General features: G+C 52.4%; 2 protein-coding genes across 9 annotated transcripts in view; both read right to left on the bottom strand.

Moving 5' to 3' along the window:
• Positions 1-6,973: 6,973 nt before the first annotated feature.
• LOC136366441 (large neutral amino acids transporter small subunit 1) overlaps positions 6,974-16,339 on the bottom strand; it is a 33,720-nt gene continuing 24,354 nt past the window's right edge. For 3 of the 8 annotated variants that reach the window (XR_010744527.1, XR_010744530.1, XR_010744529.1), the window contains 4 exons: positions 15,988-16,137; positions 15,000-15,177; positions 12,826-13,138; positions 6,974-7,244 (listed from right to left, as the gene is read on the bottom strand). Coding sequence is in view for 4 of the 8 variants with exons in the window: in XM_066327498.1 (XP_066183595.1) it covers positions 7,242-7,244; positions 13,042-13,138; positions 15,000-15,177; positions 15,988-16,137 (428 nt within the window). In the remaining 4 variants the exon portion in view is untranslated. The remainder of the gene's footprint in view (positions 7,245-12,825; positions 13,139-14,999; positions 15,178-15,987; positions 16,138-16,339) is intronic. The other 5 variants (XM_066327498.1, XM_066327496.1, XM_066327499.1 and 2 more) reach the window with 3 other exon arrangements.
• The window catches only part of LOC136366440 (large neutral amino acids transporter small subunit 1), a 268,449-nt gene continuing 259,563 nt past the window's right edge, over positions 7,454-16,339 (bottom strand). The window contains exon 11 of the transcript XR_010744524.1: positions 7,454-11,695. The gene's annotated coding sequence lies outside the window, so the exon portion shown is untranslated. The remainder of the gene's footprint in view (positions 11,696-16,339) is intronic.

The following is a 16,339-nucleotide window of genomic DNA, read 5'->3' as shown; positions in this document are numbered from 1 at the left end:
GCGCCTCGGTTTCCTGACCTGAGGTGTCATTTCTGTTCTTAGAAAAGACGGAGTCACCCAGCAGGGCCAGCCCCAGGTGGCAGGGACACGTCACAGCTGAAATTCTGCGCTGCCTGCGGGGGAAACAGGAGATTCATGATGACCACGTGAACAACAGCCTAGCCCAGCACACACCATCCATCCCGCTGGTGGGGCAGGTGGGAATCACATCCCTCTGGAAAACCAGTATTTACTCATGTCCCTGCTGGGCACTCTGCCTGCCATTGCTGGGAGTGCAAACGGGGTTTCTCTCTGGTGGCTCCTGGCACAGCTTCACTCTCCCCACGGGGTCAACTGGCACATTTTGGGGACAAGCAGCCTCAAAATTGGGAGGGATTGGGATGGGGATTGTGGCTGAGAAAAGTCTGGGAAAAGTTCTGGGAAAAGTCCCAGAATATCCTGGGTTGGAGGGAATCCAGAATGATCGTTGAAGTCCAGCCCTGGATTTTATACAATTGTTTTTCCTTGCAATTTCCCTGAGAGGAGGACACAGGGAATGTGTTTGTGCTGTGCCAGCTGCCCTCTGCTTTCAGGGACAGGCACCTCCTGCTCACTTGTGGCACTGGGGGATGCCACTCCGTGGAAAAATTCGGATATTTCAGGAGAAAAGGAAATCAAGAAGCTGCCCACACAGGGCAATGAGTCCCTCCGTGTCTCCTATGAGACATCCATTGGAGACTCTCCAGGGAGGTTTAATCAGTGAGAATTCACGAATATCACACAAAAATCACCACCAGTGATGCTCTGAAGCGCAGAGCAGCTGTGAGGAGAGGCTGCAGCTCTGCCCAGGCACAGACTTGCCTGGAGAAGGGCTCAGCTGGAGGCAGGCATGGGCTGGTGCTGGGCTCATTCCTCCCAAATCCCTCACCTTTATCCCCTGCAGGTTTGCTCAGGCTGCTGGATCTTTCCTGGGGAGAGGCAGTGAGTCAGGCACAGCCCAAGCTCTGCCTGCATCCTCACGAATCTCCTGAGCCCCAGGTGAAAACCTCACCCAGGTGCTGCAGGCAGGCTGGGCCAGCCTTGGAGCCGCTGTATCCAGAGCCTTCCACTTCCCAAGGTGCTGCAATCCAAAGGTGGTGGCCCAGTGCTCCCCCTCAGCCCTTTGGGGTTCTGTGTACAGGGATTTCTTCCTCCTGTCCACCACCAAACCACACAGCCAGCAGGGAATCTCCTCCTGACCTTCCTTTCCCTGTTTGTAGCATCAAATCCCTTTTCCAATCCTCTTTGTCTCCAATTCCACATCCCTGCCCGAGCATGTTTCTGTCACACCTGGCTGGACACAACCCCTGAGATCCATTTGGTCCTTGTGGTGTCCCCCCATATCCATCAGGGGGATGGATCCCCACCCCAACAGGGATTTGGGGATGAGGAGGGAGCAGCTCAGCCCTCAGTGATCCTTGCAGGGTCAGGCCTGGCGCCTGCGAGGCTGTGGCACACAAAGCAGTGTGTGTGCCACAAGAAAAGCTGGAATTCATTTCATAAAGCCAAGGGAAAAAAAAAATCAAATGAAAGCATCCTTCCCTGTCTAATCCCCTGCATGAATCAACAGAGCTGCAGCATCCAAAGGCTCCAGGCTGGAGCCTTTTTCCCAGCGGAGAACAGGCCACAACAAGCAGCTGGGAAAATCCAAGAGTGGCCATAAATTCTGTTCCTCAGGGAATCTTCTTCTGCAGCACAACTTCCCATTCCCCAGACACCTCTGCCCTCGTGGCTGGAGGTCCTTTTCCTCCAAAATAAAAATAAAAATAAAAAATAAAAGGAAGGAAGCAGATTCTGCAATTTCAGGGGAAAACAAGGCAGAGCCAACTGATCCCTGCTGGTTTTTTCTTGTGCAACGGCCCTTGGCAGGTTCTTGCATCAGTCCCTGAGGATGCTGCAAGCCCGTGGCCAGAATGAGGAGGGTGTCAAAGTGCTTTTTCAGGCTGATTTTCCTGTGTGGAGGGCAGGAGAGAAATCCAGATGGTATTTGGCCCACACAGCGAGAAGTAAATCCCAGGGAGAATATTTCGCAGGATTTGTGGGTTTATCTTGTTTGCTTTGGGTACAGGAGCTTCTCTCAGATTTGCTTTCATGAATGAGACAGACAAAAACCTGTTCAACCTTTGCTCAGCAGTGATAGCACCTGCTCAGAAATTCCATGGGGTGCTAGGAGAAAGGCTAATTTTGCTTCAATTTTTGTTTATTTTAATTAAACCTGGAAGATAAAGTTAGAATGGTTTGAGGCTTGCAGGATTTTTAATTAAGTAATACCAGGCTTCTGGGTTTTTTTTCTAGAAAATATCAGAGGTACCTGAAGAAAACAAACATAAACAAGGAGACAAAAGGATTTTCCATCCCCAAATGATCCTCCTCAAGAGAAAAATACGACCAGAAAGAGTAATTTTGGATTATTCAGAGGGTCTGGCCTACACTGGGATTATTGTGGCTCTAAGTAACTTTCTCCTGTGAGCTGTGCTTTTTATTTTGAAGCCAGTATCTCCTCTACCTGTGCAAGGACTCCCCAGTTTAGAGCCCAGACCTTTCCCTGCAGCTGCTTCCCCAGGACCCTGCTCTCCCCTGGGAATGGGCTGTCCAGAGCTGATTCCTGCAGGAATGGCACAGCCTGAGGCATCATGTGACAGCTTAAACCCTTTACATCGTGGGCAGCCAGTGCCTCTGTGAAAAGCCTATTTCAGGCAACTTTGTCAGCGTGGATTATGTTGGGTTTTTTTATTTTTTTTCCTCTAATGCAAGCCCAGTGCTGGCACAGGGCTAAATCTCATTTAGCAGGAGCAGGGCAGTGGACAGACAGACAGACAGACAGACAGACAGACAGACCCCAGCAGGGAGCTCAGCACTGCAGTTGAGGAATATCATTTCAAGACCCAGCTGCCTCCAGACATGCAGAAGAAGGTGGCAGTGCCCAGTTTCAGTCACCACAGCACAGCTTTTGGTGTCCCTGGTGGTTTTTGCCTTGCTCCAGCTGTGCCCAGCTGTGCCCACATCCCAGGGACTGCAGTGCCTGGCACAGGGGCTGGGCAGGGAGCTGTGCCAGGAGGATTTATGGAATCTCAAAACCTTCAGCTTCATCCTCCCCAGAAGGATTCCAGGGGCTGCTGGGTTTAGGTAATACCAGGTTTCTGTTTTCTTTTTCTAGAAAATATTAAAGGTACACGAAGAAAAAGCTAAACAAGGGGACAAAAGGATTTCTCCATCCCCAAATGTTCCTCCTCAAGGGAAAAAAAACTGTGACCAGCAAGAGCAATTTTTTGCCCTGGTGCCTTTTGGCTGCTGGAAGCTGAGGCCAGCAGGAATCTCCTTCAGGTCCTCACAGGCCCCGGGTGTGTTTGGAATATTCCCCAGCTCCCAGAGCCTGGCAGGGCTGAAATCCCAGGAGCTTCAGCTGCTGCTGGCACAGGCACCACGGCCCCTGCAGACATTTCCTTTGTCTTTTAGCTGAGCCGGTGCCTTTTTGCTCCCAGATCCAACGTGCAGCAGCAGCTCATTGCCCCACAAACCTCCCGGATTCCTGAGGTGCCCAGACCTGATTTTTGGAGCTCTGTGAAGGCCAAGGGATGAGGCTCCTGCTTCTCCCGGGCAGGTCAGAGCAGAAATGACCTCCCTGAAACGCAGAGCCAGCCTCAGGGAGGTGTTGACCAAAGCAGCCAGGAAACAGCTCCAAAGTGGAGCACACCACGCTCCTGGAATATTGCAGCATCCCGAGGATTTGCTGCTGGCACGGGGCTCTGTGCCTTTGATTGCTGTCACTCATTTTGGGGCTGCTCTGGAGGCTGCAGGATTTGTCACCTCATGCTGTGACAGTCCCTGGAGAGGTCCCTGCTGGTGTTGGCACCATGTGGAGTGGGAGCTGCCCTTGGAATTGGGTGAGCTTTAATCCCAACCATTCCACAATTCTGGGATAGAAGGAATGAGGCAGCCAAGGCCAAACGCACCTCCACCCACCACGGTGCCTCTGTGACCTGTGTGTGTCCCTGTCACTCTGAGGGACACAGTGATGCCAGCTCCTGCAGAAAAACTGGGAGAGCAGGGTGGGATCCTCCAGCTGCACATCCCAGAGCTATTCCCTGGCTGCAGAAGGAGGCAGGGAATCACTCTCAGGTGTTGGAAAGAGCTGTTGATAAAAAAAGGAATTTTTTTCCCTCCATCGTGTGTCATCCTGCCTGTTCCCATCTCCTGGGCACTGTCCCTCACTCCTGGTGCCTCCTCAGCTCTGTCCCAGCTCTTTGCTGGCTGCCACAGCTCCAGGAGCACACGTGGATCCTTGGATTCAGCTCCCCCAAATCCAGGAACAGGCACCCCAAGGCATGGACAGCACAGGCCCAACGCTATGGGGACATTATCCCAGCAAACCTTGGCTGCAAACTGGTTTTTGGGGACATTTAATTTAATTAAATCCCCCAGGACACTTTAATTAAATCAGGAAAGAGGCTCAGGCAACAGGAACTGCCATTTCTTGGCTTCCCTGGTCTCTAATTCCATGGAGGGCTCCAAATGTGGATTCATCTTTCCCCTTGTGCAGCTTGGATGAAGAGCAGGGGAATTCCCAGCATTTGTTGCCCCAGAGCTTTCAGTCTGCTCTGGGAAGATGAGCAGGACCTTTCTCAGCGGGGGAAACTGAGGCACAGCCAGCACCCAAGGGTGCTTTCCATGGATTTCCAGGTCCCTCCCGCCCACCCCGATGTTTCCTGTGCCGTCCATTCCCAGCTGGGAGAACTGCAGGCCAAGGCAGGAAATTTGTATCTCCAGGAATTATACAGGGGGAAAAAAACCTTACAGGGATCTGTAAAAAAAATCCCTGTTACATCTGAAGGTCTGGAATCAGGGGGTTGGAGACATCCTTTTGTTAAAGATCATCCTTTTGTTAAAGATCATCCTTTAGTTAAAGATCTCTGCCACCCGTTTTTTTTTTTTTTTTTTTCAAAAATCCTGTGCTGCTGAGCTCTGACACCTAAAAAATAAATTAATTAAATAAGAATAAATCTCCAGGGCAATTCAGCTGGAGACACACCTTTATTTCATGGCTTTGTAGGTTAAATTAAAAAAATTACTTTAAAAAAAAAAAAAAGTAAAAAAAAAACCCCTTCAGGCAGTTCTATTGCCTCAATATTAAAGGAACAATTTTGTTGCTGGGTGTTATTTTGCTGCAAGGAAGTTTGTCAACACATCAGCTCTCCTTTTCTCCAATTGCCCTCATACCTGGAGCTCGTTTTCTCTCTATGAATTTATTTCCCCCCGAGGAGCCCTTTATTAGTTCCAGCCACAATTCCCTGTCAGCTCCTTGTTCTGATTTATCTGTGCACCCCTGGAGCTGCTCCTGCCCCGTGTCAAACCCCACCCTTCAGCGGCTTCTTCCCAACCCAAACAGATTTAGGGCCTTTCATCCTCCACACAAATCTTCAAAGCAAAGACACTTTAATGGTTTTTTCCAATTCCCTCCAGTCCTGGGACATTCCCACCTGCTGCTCCAAGGGCTCAGCCTTCTTTGGTGGCCTTCCCTGTGTTCTCCAGGGCCCTCCCACACAGGAGCTCCTGGCTTTGGGGAGAAAAACAATCCTGCCTTTGCTCTGAGGGTGGGAAACGTCAGCCACAGCAGGGCTGTGCTCCCACGCCTGCCCTCTGCCATCACCTCCAGCCCCTGGGACAAAGCCCAGCAGCCACGAGAGCCCCAGTGACACCGGGGACGTGTCTGCACAGGGCTGGGGACACACGTGGCTGCCATTCCAGCAGTCCTTCCCAGGAAAAGTCCTCCAGGAGGCTCCCCTGCCTCGCTGCCACCACTGATGAGCCCACGTCCATTCTCTGAGGAGCTTCCCAGAGAAGCTGTGGCTGCTCCATCCCTGGGAGGGGCCCGGCTCGGAAGGGGCCTGGAGCACCCTGGGATATGGGAACAGGAGCAGCTTTAAGGTCATTTCCTACCCAAAGACCCCCACGAGCCTGTGAGGGCACAGGGGCACCAAGGGAAGGTCAGTTCAGGGGGAGCCAAGGGCCTGAGGGGCCGTCTGGAGCAGCCAGCACTGCAGAGCTTCAGGGGACACCAGCAACGGAGAGCTTCAGGGGACACCAACACTGGAGATCTTTATGGGACACCAACAATAGAGATCTTTAGGAGACATCAACACTGGAGATCTTTATGGGACACCAACACTGCAGAGCTTCAGGGGACACCAGCAATGGAGAGCTTCAGGGGACACCAACACTGCAGAGCTTCAGGGGACACCAGCAACGGAGAGCTTCAGGGGACACCAGCAATGGAGAGCTTCAGGGGACACCAGCACTGGAGATCTTTATGGGACACCAACACTGGAGAGCTTCAGGGGACACCAGCACTGGAGACCTTTATGGGACACCAGCACTGGAGATCTTTATGGGACACCAGCAATGGAGATCTTTAAGGGACACCAGCACTGGAGACCTTCAGGGGATGGTGCAGCAGGAGGTGTGACCCAAGCCCTGCACTCAGTGTCCCTGCAGTCTGTGCCAAGCCCTTTTATCTGTGCTGTTTGAACTGAACGCAGAGTGACCTGAGCACATCCCCAGCCCCAGGGCTGCAGACACTTCCTGCCTTTGTTGGGTGTCTGAAACATCCTCTTCTCCAGCCTGGAATGGACAGGGAGGAGGAACTGCAGCACTTTGCCCATAACAACTTGGTCCTGTCCTACAGCTGGGCATTCCTTTTGCTGCATAAAACCATGGACACACGCTGGAATTGGGATATTCCTCCTCTGCTCCCTCCTCCCGCCCAAAGCTCTCCCAGTTTCCCATTCCTTCAGTCTGAAGCCCAGGAAAATCTACAATTTAAAAAAGGAGGCTGGAGATGGAGGCATGGACGCTGCCATTCAGCTGCAAAAGGAATACCTGGAAATCCAGGTGCTGACGGGTGTGGGACAATCATGGAAAAAGAAAAGAATTTCGAGGCAAAGACCAGCGACCAGAGTATTGTAATTCAGCTTTCTTTGTTAAAAAAAAAACCAACAAAACACAAAACAAAACAACCCAAAACAAGAGAACAACCCGAACATTGAACAGATTTGTTAAACCACGGACATAAAAGAATCAAGAAATACTACAAACCAAACCAAAACCAAAAACATTGCAGGAGACATCTTGTTGTCCAAGGCCATTGGATTCAGGAGCTGCTGGCTGCCCAGCCCTCAGTCAGTGGAATTGCTGCCAGGAACACAAACGTTGGGAATACACAGCGCTTACTGGAGAAGAGAATTAAGACTATAAGATATTTACCCCTTTTAAATAAATAGAGTGTCATCTACAGCAATATTTAAATTAGTACAACAGGTTTTTTGTTTTTTTTTTTTTTTTTAAAGCAACCAAATATAAAAAAATCGTAAATCAGGTCTAGGTTTTCTTGTGTGTGTTAAGAGCCTTTTTTTTTTTTTTTTCTTTCCTGTGTTTAAAAAAAAAAACAAAAAACAACAACAAAAATACAAAGCAAAGTCTCTGAAAAGTCAGATTCTTCACCAGGAGTGAAGGTCACGCTCCCTTTGTTCTGAGGGTGGGAGAGAGGTCTGGGAACCACTCAAAATCCTCCCTCTCCAAGGATTTTGGTGGGACTTGGGCCTCTCCCTGTCCTCTGAACAAATCAGGATTTTTTCCCCCTGTGTCTGACGTTGATCCTGGCACAGCCAGACCCTGGAATGGGGAGAATCCCTGTGCTAGGCTGAGCGCCAGCCCTCGGGGAGAGCTCAGGTGTAGCTATAAAGTCTCTTTTAGGCAGTTTAGAAATTAATTCAGTGTTTAAAAAAATACTTTTTTTTTTATTTTTTACTCATTACCACTTCCACAGCTGGAGAGAAGCAACAACCCCTCTTCAGGCAAGGAATGGGGTGGGGAGAGCATGGAATAACCCTTTGGATATGGGATCCTTTGGGATCACCGACCCCCAGGCACATTTCCTACCACGGCATCATCAAACTGGGAGCTCTTGGCTGCACCAGCAGCATCCCCCACACATTCCCAACCCTGCTCCAGCTCCAGTTCCAGCTGGGAAGAACTTGAGTCCAGGCAAACCCAGCACAATCCTGGGTGCAACTCCTGGGATGTCCTGGCAGGGATAAGGAGCAGATTCCCACCCTCATCCCTGCAGGGATAAAGAGCAGATTCCCATCCTCATCCCTGCAGGGATAAGGAGCAGATTCCCATCCCTGCAGGGATAAAGAGTGGATTCCCATCCTCATCCCTGCAGGGATAAAGAGCAGATTCCCATCCCTGCAGGGATAAAGGAGCAGATTCCCATCCCTGCAGGGATAAGGAGCAGATTCCCATCCCTGCAGGGATAAAGGAGCAGATTCCCATCCTCATCCCTGCAGGGATAAAGGAGCAGATTCCCATCCCTGCAGGGATAAAGGAGCAGATTCCCATCCCTGCAGGGATCTCCTGCTTGGCAGCCAAGCGTGGCTGGCTCTGGCTCATGGCAGAGCTGGGGATGCTCCCAGGGCTGGCACAAGGCTGGGATTCAATCCCTGGGGTCACAGCCAGAGCTTGGCACCAGCCTGGAGCCACCTGGCCCCGGGGCTGCCCTCTCCCAGCCTCCAGGGGCTGTTTTGTTCCAGGCCTTTCCCAATCCCATGTCGTGAGGCTGCGGAGTGGGTGGAGGGAAGGCTGGTGTCCCACAGGAGCAGCAGGAGCGCTGGGCAAGGACAACGTTTGGCGGTTTCCTCCTGGATTTGTTTGGGAATTGTGTTTTCTATGAGAGCACCATGGCCTCGGCTGAAGGCACAGGTCCCTTCCCAGGGCGAATGGAAACATCCCCTGGGATTCCCTGCTGCCAGAGCAGGGCCCAGCCACTGGGAATCTCTCTGCAGGGTTGGGAAATCACAGCCCCACTGCCCCTGCCCAGACCCACCACGGAGCAGGGCCTGGAGGAGCCCAACTGAGTCCCTTGCCTGAGCCACCCACGGGGAGAGGACTTGGACAACAGCAAAGCCACTTCCCAGGAGTTTCAATCCAGCTCAAGGGCCTTGAAAGTTTGTTCAACTGTGCCAGAGTCCCTTTGAACTCCGTGCCCACTGAGGGGTCCGTTCCAAACAAAAGCCTGTTTACCAGAACATGGTGTCTGAGATGGAAAACACTGCAAATTCTGCAGGAAGTTTAAAAACAAAAAAAAAAATCATTAAAAATCCACCAGGATGACATAAATCCCTCTGGTTTCTGCAGGGCTGGTTCCCCTCCCAGCTGGAGGAAGGGTTCCTTTAGAAAGAGGAACCCACTGGGCACGGAAGCGCCTGGCCAGCAGCTCCCGCTGTGTTTAGCAATCCCTGCAGGATGCAATCCCTGAACACCCCAAACAACTGCCAGCCTGGGAGCCTGAACTCAAAACTCAAAAAACAACTGGAGAGGAGCAAGGACTGGAAGCTGGGGTCGGTTCAGGGAGCACAGACGGGGTGGCTGCAGCACAGCCACGGCACTGCCCTCGTGCTCCCTGACCTTCACGAGGTCTTTTCCAACCTCAATTCCATGGACAAAAGGGCTCCAGCTGCACTTGCAGGGAGCTGTCCACGGAACAGAGTCCTGTGGAAGCTCCTTTAGGTCACTGTGGTTGCAGGGTCTTCATGGGGAGGGTTCATCTCCCCCCGTGACTGACCACAGGCTCCAAAGAACTCAACAGAGAAACAACAGGAAAAATCCCACCTCCAGTGCTGGGAATGATGGGAAACTCTGGGAAAATTCTGTCACTCTCCCTGCCCGCCCTGACACATCTCACTCCATGTTTGAGGAACACAAGCAGCAAGGAGGTCTTTCCCAGGGAGGAATTCTCCCTTTTCCACACCCAAATCCATCAGAACAGCCCAAGGCGAGGGCAGATGTTGCTGATCCAAGGGAAAAGCTGCCAGGCTGGACAGCAGAGCCTGTGGCAGCCATTCCCATGATTGGAGAAACTACTTTTTGTCCCTCATTATCTCCCAAACCTCCAGGAAAAACCAACCCAAGCTCTTCCAGCTGTGTCACCAAGCTCTGGTGGAGGGCAGCTGTGGGGGATCAATGACTCCAGGGTGAAAGAAATCAGCTTTTTGGCAGATAAACTTTGAGATGTGAGCTGTGGCTGATGAAATTCAGCCTTTTTGTGGCTCTGTGCTGGTACCTGGTTCAGTTTCATCCTAAACCTCTATTGCCAAGGAGATGCTGATGAGATCCCCAGGGATGTGGGGTCAGTGCCAAAGGCTCAGGTTAGTACAAGAGACAGAACTTCAGCAGCAAGTGAAAAATCACAGAAATCCACGAAAAGCAAAGCAAGCGAGTTAAGGGTTTCATTAAAATCCACTAATTGCTGAATTTTTTTTTTTAATGTGACAGCTCCTCTTTCAAACCAGTGTGAAAGGGTCACCAGGACACTGTGATGGTCATCACCTGATGGACAACGTGTCCAAGCCAGGCTTTGGGAGGTGTGGCCCCAGTCCTGAGCTCTCTGTGGAGGGCCCTTGGTGCCAGCTGATTTTGGGTCGAGTGGCTGAGATCCCAATGCCTTTGCTTTGCATCCCAAGGAATTCTGCTGGTGGGTTTGGGCACTGAGAGCCCCCACACTGAACCCAGGCCCTGCAGGAGCTGCCCTGAGACCTCACAGCCAAAAAACCCTGCAGCTGGAGGGGCAGGTGACAGACTGAGGTCCCCTCTCCATGGAACAGGAGCTGTGATTTCCCATCACTGCTCAAAACCACCTCAGCCTTCAGCTGGAAGAAGCCAAAACTCGAGTCCAGGTTTTGTGATTCGTGACCTGACTTATGCCAAAGCCTCTCCACAGGCATCAGATCAGAGATGCTCCAACTCATTGCACTGACCAAAACCCTTGGCTTCTGCCCTCTGGATATTCCCAAACCAGCTGCAAATCCTCATGTATTAACTCAGCTCCCAGAGAGCTGGATTGGGAATCTCCACAATGTCACTGAGCTGATTTGGGAATCTCCACATTGTCACTGAGCTGGATTGGGAATCTCCACACTGTCACTGAGCTGATTTGGGAATCTCCACACTGTCACTGAGCTGATTTGGGAATCTCCATGCTGTCACTGAGCTGGATTGGGAATCTCCACACTGTCACTGAGCTGGATTGGGAATGTCCACGCTGTCACTGATATGGATTGGGAATCTCTACACTGTCACTGATATGGATTGGGAATCTCCACACTGTCACTGAGCTGATTTGGGAATCTCCATGCTGTCACTGAGCTGGATTGGGAATCTCCACACCAGCTGCCATGGAATAAAGAGCTGATTGTCTCCCCTATTCCTGCCCCAGAGCAGGACACGGGGCTGCCAAAGTGGGAGTGTGGAGCTGCCCCTGCCCCAGGACAACCTGGAGTGCTGCACAACTTCCCAGGACCAAGCCTGAGTGAGTACCACGGTGTCCTCAATGCCCCTTCATCCCAAAGAACTCTGCTACGAGGAGAATGAATCCAGTGTGAGGTGATGGCTCCTGGAACAGCTTCCAACAGCCAAGTTTACACAAAAAATGGGGAATAGTTCACCAAGCCACCTGCACAAAGCACGAGCACAAAGATCTGCAACACAGACAGCAAAGCAGCTCCAGTGGGGAGAAGATCAGAATTCCAAGAGATGTCAGAGAGCAGAGGCACAATGAGCAAATGGTTCAGGAACTGCAGCTTTCCAAAAGGTGACACTTGGGACCAAAGAAAGCAACGTGTCCCTAAGGGGACAGTGCTGACTACTTGGGAACTACAGGAATTCTGGGTGTGCTCAGGGGTGGGATGGCACCACCCACGTCTGGAGATCAGGATTTTCACGTGCAGATCATGGCCTGTGCTCAGGGATTGCTCCTGGAACAGGAGGGTGGTGCTGGGATCTCAGCAAGCCAGACCTGATGCACAAAGGAGGGTCAGGCCCAGGCCCTGTCCTTAGAGGAGAACTCACTTTCATCACTCAGAGGTGGGCAGAGTGGCACAGAGTGCCCAGAGAAGCTGTGGCTGCCCCTGGATCCCTGGGAATGTCCAAGGGAAGGTTGGATGTGGCTTGGAGCAGCCTGGGATAGTGGAAGGTGTCCCCGCCCATGGCAGGGGTGGCACTGGATGAGCTTTAAGGTCCTTTCCCACCCAGCCATTCCATGATCTCCAGCAGCCCAAGGTGGCTCCAGCCAGCCAGGACATCTGCCCTTCTCCACAGCCCAGACCCAGGTGGTCCCATCTCCGTGGCACATTCCAGAGGAAACACAGCGGGACAGAGGGAGCAGTGCCAGGAGAGAGCCAGGGAATGTGCCAGGGCAATCCCCACTCCTGATTTCTCTCTGCAGATGGTTTAGGGGCAGACACGGCTCCCTGGGCAGGGCCATGAGGAGAGACAGCACGGAGCTGCTCGTGCCATGCTGCACGAAAGCCTGGCACAGAAAAGCATGGAATGAGCAAGCCAAGGGCTTGGCCTCCTGCTGAGTGCAGCTCCTGGGTTCCTCAGCAGGAACTGCCCCCTCAGGGCTCATTCCCAGGGGTGGGCAGCGTGGGGAAGAGCATCCTGGAGGGCTGGCTCAGATCTCAGAGTGCTGATCCAAACGCAAAGGGTGGCAGGGCCCCGAGTGACACGGTGACACTCAGATGAGGCCCCCCCACGTCACTGATCCTGCTCTGCCTCGTCCCACTGCCAGTGGGGGTGTGTGAGTTTGGGGCAGTGAGCCAACATCAGCCACCCTCTGCCTCCCACCCCACACCTGGGCAGGTGAGGCAGCTCAGGACCCCCCCAGGGCTCTGAACACTCAAACCAGGCTCCAGCAGATCCCAGAGCCAAGGCAAAGGAGCTCCCCAGAGCCAAGCACAGCCCTCACACACACACACAGGGCACAGGCAGCACCCCTCTGGAATTGCCCTCTGGAATTCCTCCTCCTGGCTCGTACCAAGGACTTCTTCTGGCTGGTCTGTGGGGCTGGGAGGGGCTGGAGGGGCTGAGGGAGGTGAGCAGAGCCTTGGGGCTGTGGTGGCACCAGGAGGCAGCTCCAGTGCCTGGAATTCAGGAGTGAGGGGTCGGATCCTTGTGTCATCTCAAAATAACCTTGTGCGTTTCCTCGAGCTCAGTGTCCCTGCTCTTCCAGCCTAGGATTCCTGAGGAACCACTTCCATCAGCTTCTGGCACAGGACGGTGGCAGAGACTGTGGAGAGAGCAAAGGAAAGGTCAGGGATCACCTCCAGCAGAAACCTGGGTCCGTCAGGGAAGGGCTGAGCCCTGTGCCTCCCCACCCTGAGTCCAAGTACAACTGAAGGCTTGAAATAGCCCATGGATATTCCCATCTCCATCCCATGGATACTCCCATCTCCATCCCATGGATATTCCCATCTCTATTCCATGGATACTCCCATCTCCATCCCATGGATGCTCCCTGCCCCATCCCATGGATACTCCCATCTCCATCCCATGAATATTCATTCCCATCTCCATCCCATGGATATTCCCTGCTCCATCCCATGGATACTCCCATCTCCATCCCATGGATACTCCCATCTCCATCCCATGGATACTCCCATCTCCATCCCATGGATACTCCCATCTCCATCCCATGGATATTCCCATCTCCATCCCATGGATATTCCCATCTCCATCCCATGGATATTCCCATCTCCATCCCATGGATATTCCCTGCTCCATCCCATGGATATTCCCTGCTCCATCCCCAGAATTCAGACCTCACACCAGGAGCTCTGCTCCTGCAGGACCCTGCCCTGCTCCAGGGCTCCTGGACACAGCTTCTCCTTGCCTGCTAATTGTGCCAATTGTGCTAATTATGGATGCTATGAGTGTGAGCAGCCAAAACTGACTCAGGAATGGGCATGGAAAATCCAAGGTGAAGCTTTTCCTTCCAATGCTGAAAGCCACATGAGCCCCCAGCCTCTCCTGAAGGACAAACCCTCCCAAAGCCCCTCTGTGCTTGGACATCACAAAATATTCCTGCATGGCAAAACTAATTCTGAGCACAACCAAGTGAGGCTCAGATCAGCTGGAGGTGATCAGATTATCTGCAGTGTATCAATAAATCACATTTTAAGTTCCTGTGTTTCTCACTGGACATTTGCAGGATTATCACTGTCCGTTCCCAGAATATTTTCAATATTCTCCTTCCAATCCTTTGGTGGAGGAAAACAATGGATATGGTAATTTACCACCCAGGCATTGCAGAAATGGCTTCTCCAGGAACTGAGCCTAATACTCAGGATAAAAAAGTGAGTGTGGGACAGAGAGACAGGAGGAAAAAAAAAAAAAAGAGTAATGAGTGCTGAGTGCTGCTGAAAGCTTTTTTTTCTTCCTCATGAAACACCCAGCTAAGGCTGGGCACTTCTCCTCGTCTGCTTTTCTGGGTCAGCCCCTTCCAGGAGAGCTGCTGAGCTCAGTTACTGGGGCAGCAGGGATTGCCTTTTGGGCTCAGCTCTTGAGGCAGAGGCTCTGTGTGCCAAGCCTCTCCATCCCTCCAAACACACCCTGGCCTTGTGGCAGCTGTTGGAAAACCTTGGAGCAGACACCTTAAAAATAAACCTGAGAGAAAAGATCCAGGGGAGCTTCCCTTCCCTCTGCTCTGATGCCAAGGAAAGCTTTGCCTGGATCTCAAATGTTAGCCATGGATTGGGACTAACTGTGGGTTTTCAGCAGTCAAACTGAGGCCAGTTGTGCTCAGTCCCTCCTACACCACTGGAGGGGATTCTTTGCTGAGCAAAGGCTTGCCCCTGGGCTCTTCCAGGATCAGGGAATTCTGCTCTGCTGCTAACAACCTCTTTGCCAGGAGTAAAATCCCCCCAAAAACATGGTATTGGTCCCCAACTTTGCCATTATTGCAAATCAGGATGCATTTTGTGTGCTTGGCACACGTGGCAATCATCAGGATAAACTTGTTCCCATGGAAGAAGAATGGAGCAGAGCCAGGATTTTGGAAGCTCCTCCAGAGGGAGGGGAGCCAGCACTGCCAGCTACAGCACTGGGAAACTTCTTGGGAGCCAAAGCTGTTCCTCCCTGGAGATACTCACAGATGGCTTGGAGAACCCACTTGGGCTTGTTCTGCCACCAGACCCCGAAGAAGTAAATGGGGATCCCACTGAGGATGATGGCAAAGCCAATCCCACATTCCACGGGCGTCATCCAGAAGGAAACAGCGATGAGGAACAGGCAGGCCAGGATGAAGAAGATGGGCAGGCAGATGTTCACCTGGGCAGGGAGTAAGGAACAGCTTAGGAGATGTGCCAGGGGAGGCGTTTCAGGAGTTTATCCAGCCTGGGGAGGGACAGGATTATTGTTCCCCCATGGCCAAGAGCCTTTCTCAGCACCTTTTTGGACCTCAGTTCCATAATTCCATAATTGCACATCCAAATCATCAGCACCCAACACCAAACCAGCAGAGGCACTGCACAAGCTGGGGCTGTTTCCCAGGAGACTCCAAGCAGGGCTGTGAGATGAAAACCCCAAACCCAAAGGGAACAGCCAGCAGAGATTCCCTTTGGGAAGGCACCAGCCCAGGCCCGTGCATTTATTCCTGTGTGGGTGCTGCTGCCTGGCACGGACCCCGAGTGTGGGATGAGGGAAAAACAGCCTTTAGGGGAGAGGCACTGGGGGCTGACAGGATCTTGGCCTCCCCCCAGATGGGACACGGGGCTGCCAAGCTGGCCAAGGACACTGGGGACACAGCTCTGCACGGGGCTGGCTGTTTTAGCACAAAACTATTTTAGGGGAATTCCACAGGGGGACAGAGAGTTACACTGAGAGCCACAGCCTGGGATCTGTCTGGAACTCACGGAGAGTAACCCCAGCACAACCCTGTCCCTTGTCACCCAGAGCTCCCTCGCTGTGCTGTCCCCAAGGCAGCAGGGTGCTCTTGCAGCAGGGACACCTCCTTTAGCTACAACACAACACTTCCCTGCAATGCCAGCCCCTTTTCCGAGCAGGAGCAGCAGCTGAGCCCCCCTGGTGCTGGGCAGGGAGCTGTGGGGACTCCCCTGGCAGTGCCCACACAATCCTCACCTTGATGGGCCTCTCCAGCTCCGGCTTCTTGAAGCGCAGCCACAACATCCCGATGATGGCCAGGGCCACACACAGCCAGTTGAAGAAGCTGAAGAAGTTGATGACTGAGAAGATGTTGTTGGAGAAGGCATAGAGCAGGGTCATGACACACTGAATCCAGGGAAAAGGCCATTAGGAAAGGCAGCAGGCAAAACCACCGATGTTACAACACTAAACGGAGGTATTTAGGGGAAACACCTGCCAGGAAAGGGATCACATCGACTATATTTTATTTATTTAAGCTATTTTCAATCGGTGCCTGGAACCATTTCATAGGATCATGGAATGGTTTGGGTTGGGAGGACCTCAAAGC

This window comes from Sylvia atricapilla, chromosome 12 (genome assembly GCF_009819655.1).
Source record: "Sylvia atricapilla isolate bSylAtr1 chromosome 12, bSylAtr1.pri, whole genome shotgun sequence".
NCBI classification, from domain to species: domain Eukaryota; kingdom Metazoa; phylum Chordata; class Aves; order Passeriformes; family Sylviidae; genus Sylvia; species Sylvia atricapilla.
This window is presented reverse-complemented; position numbering and strand designations above follow the sequence as displayed.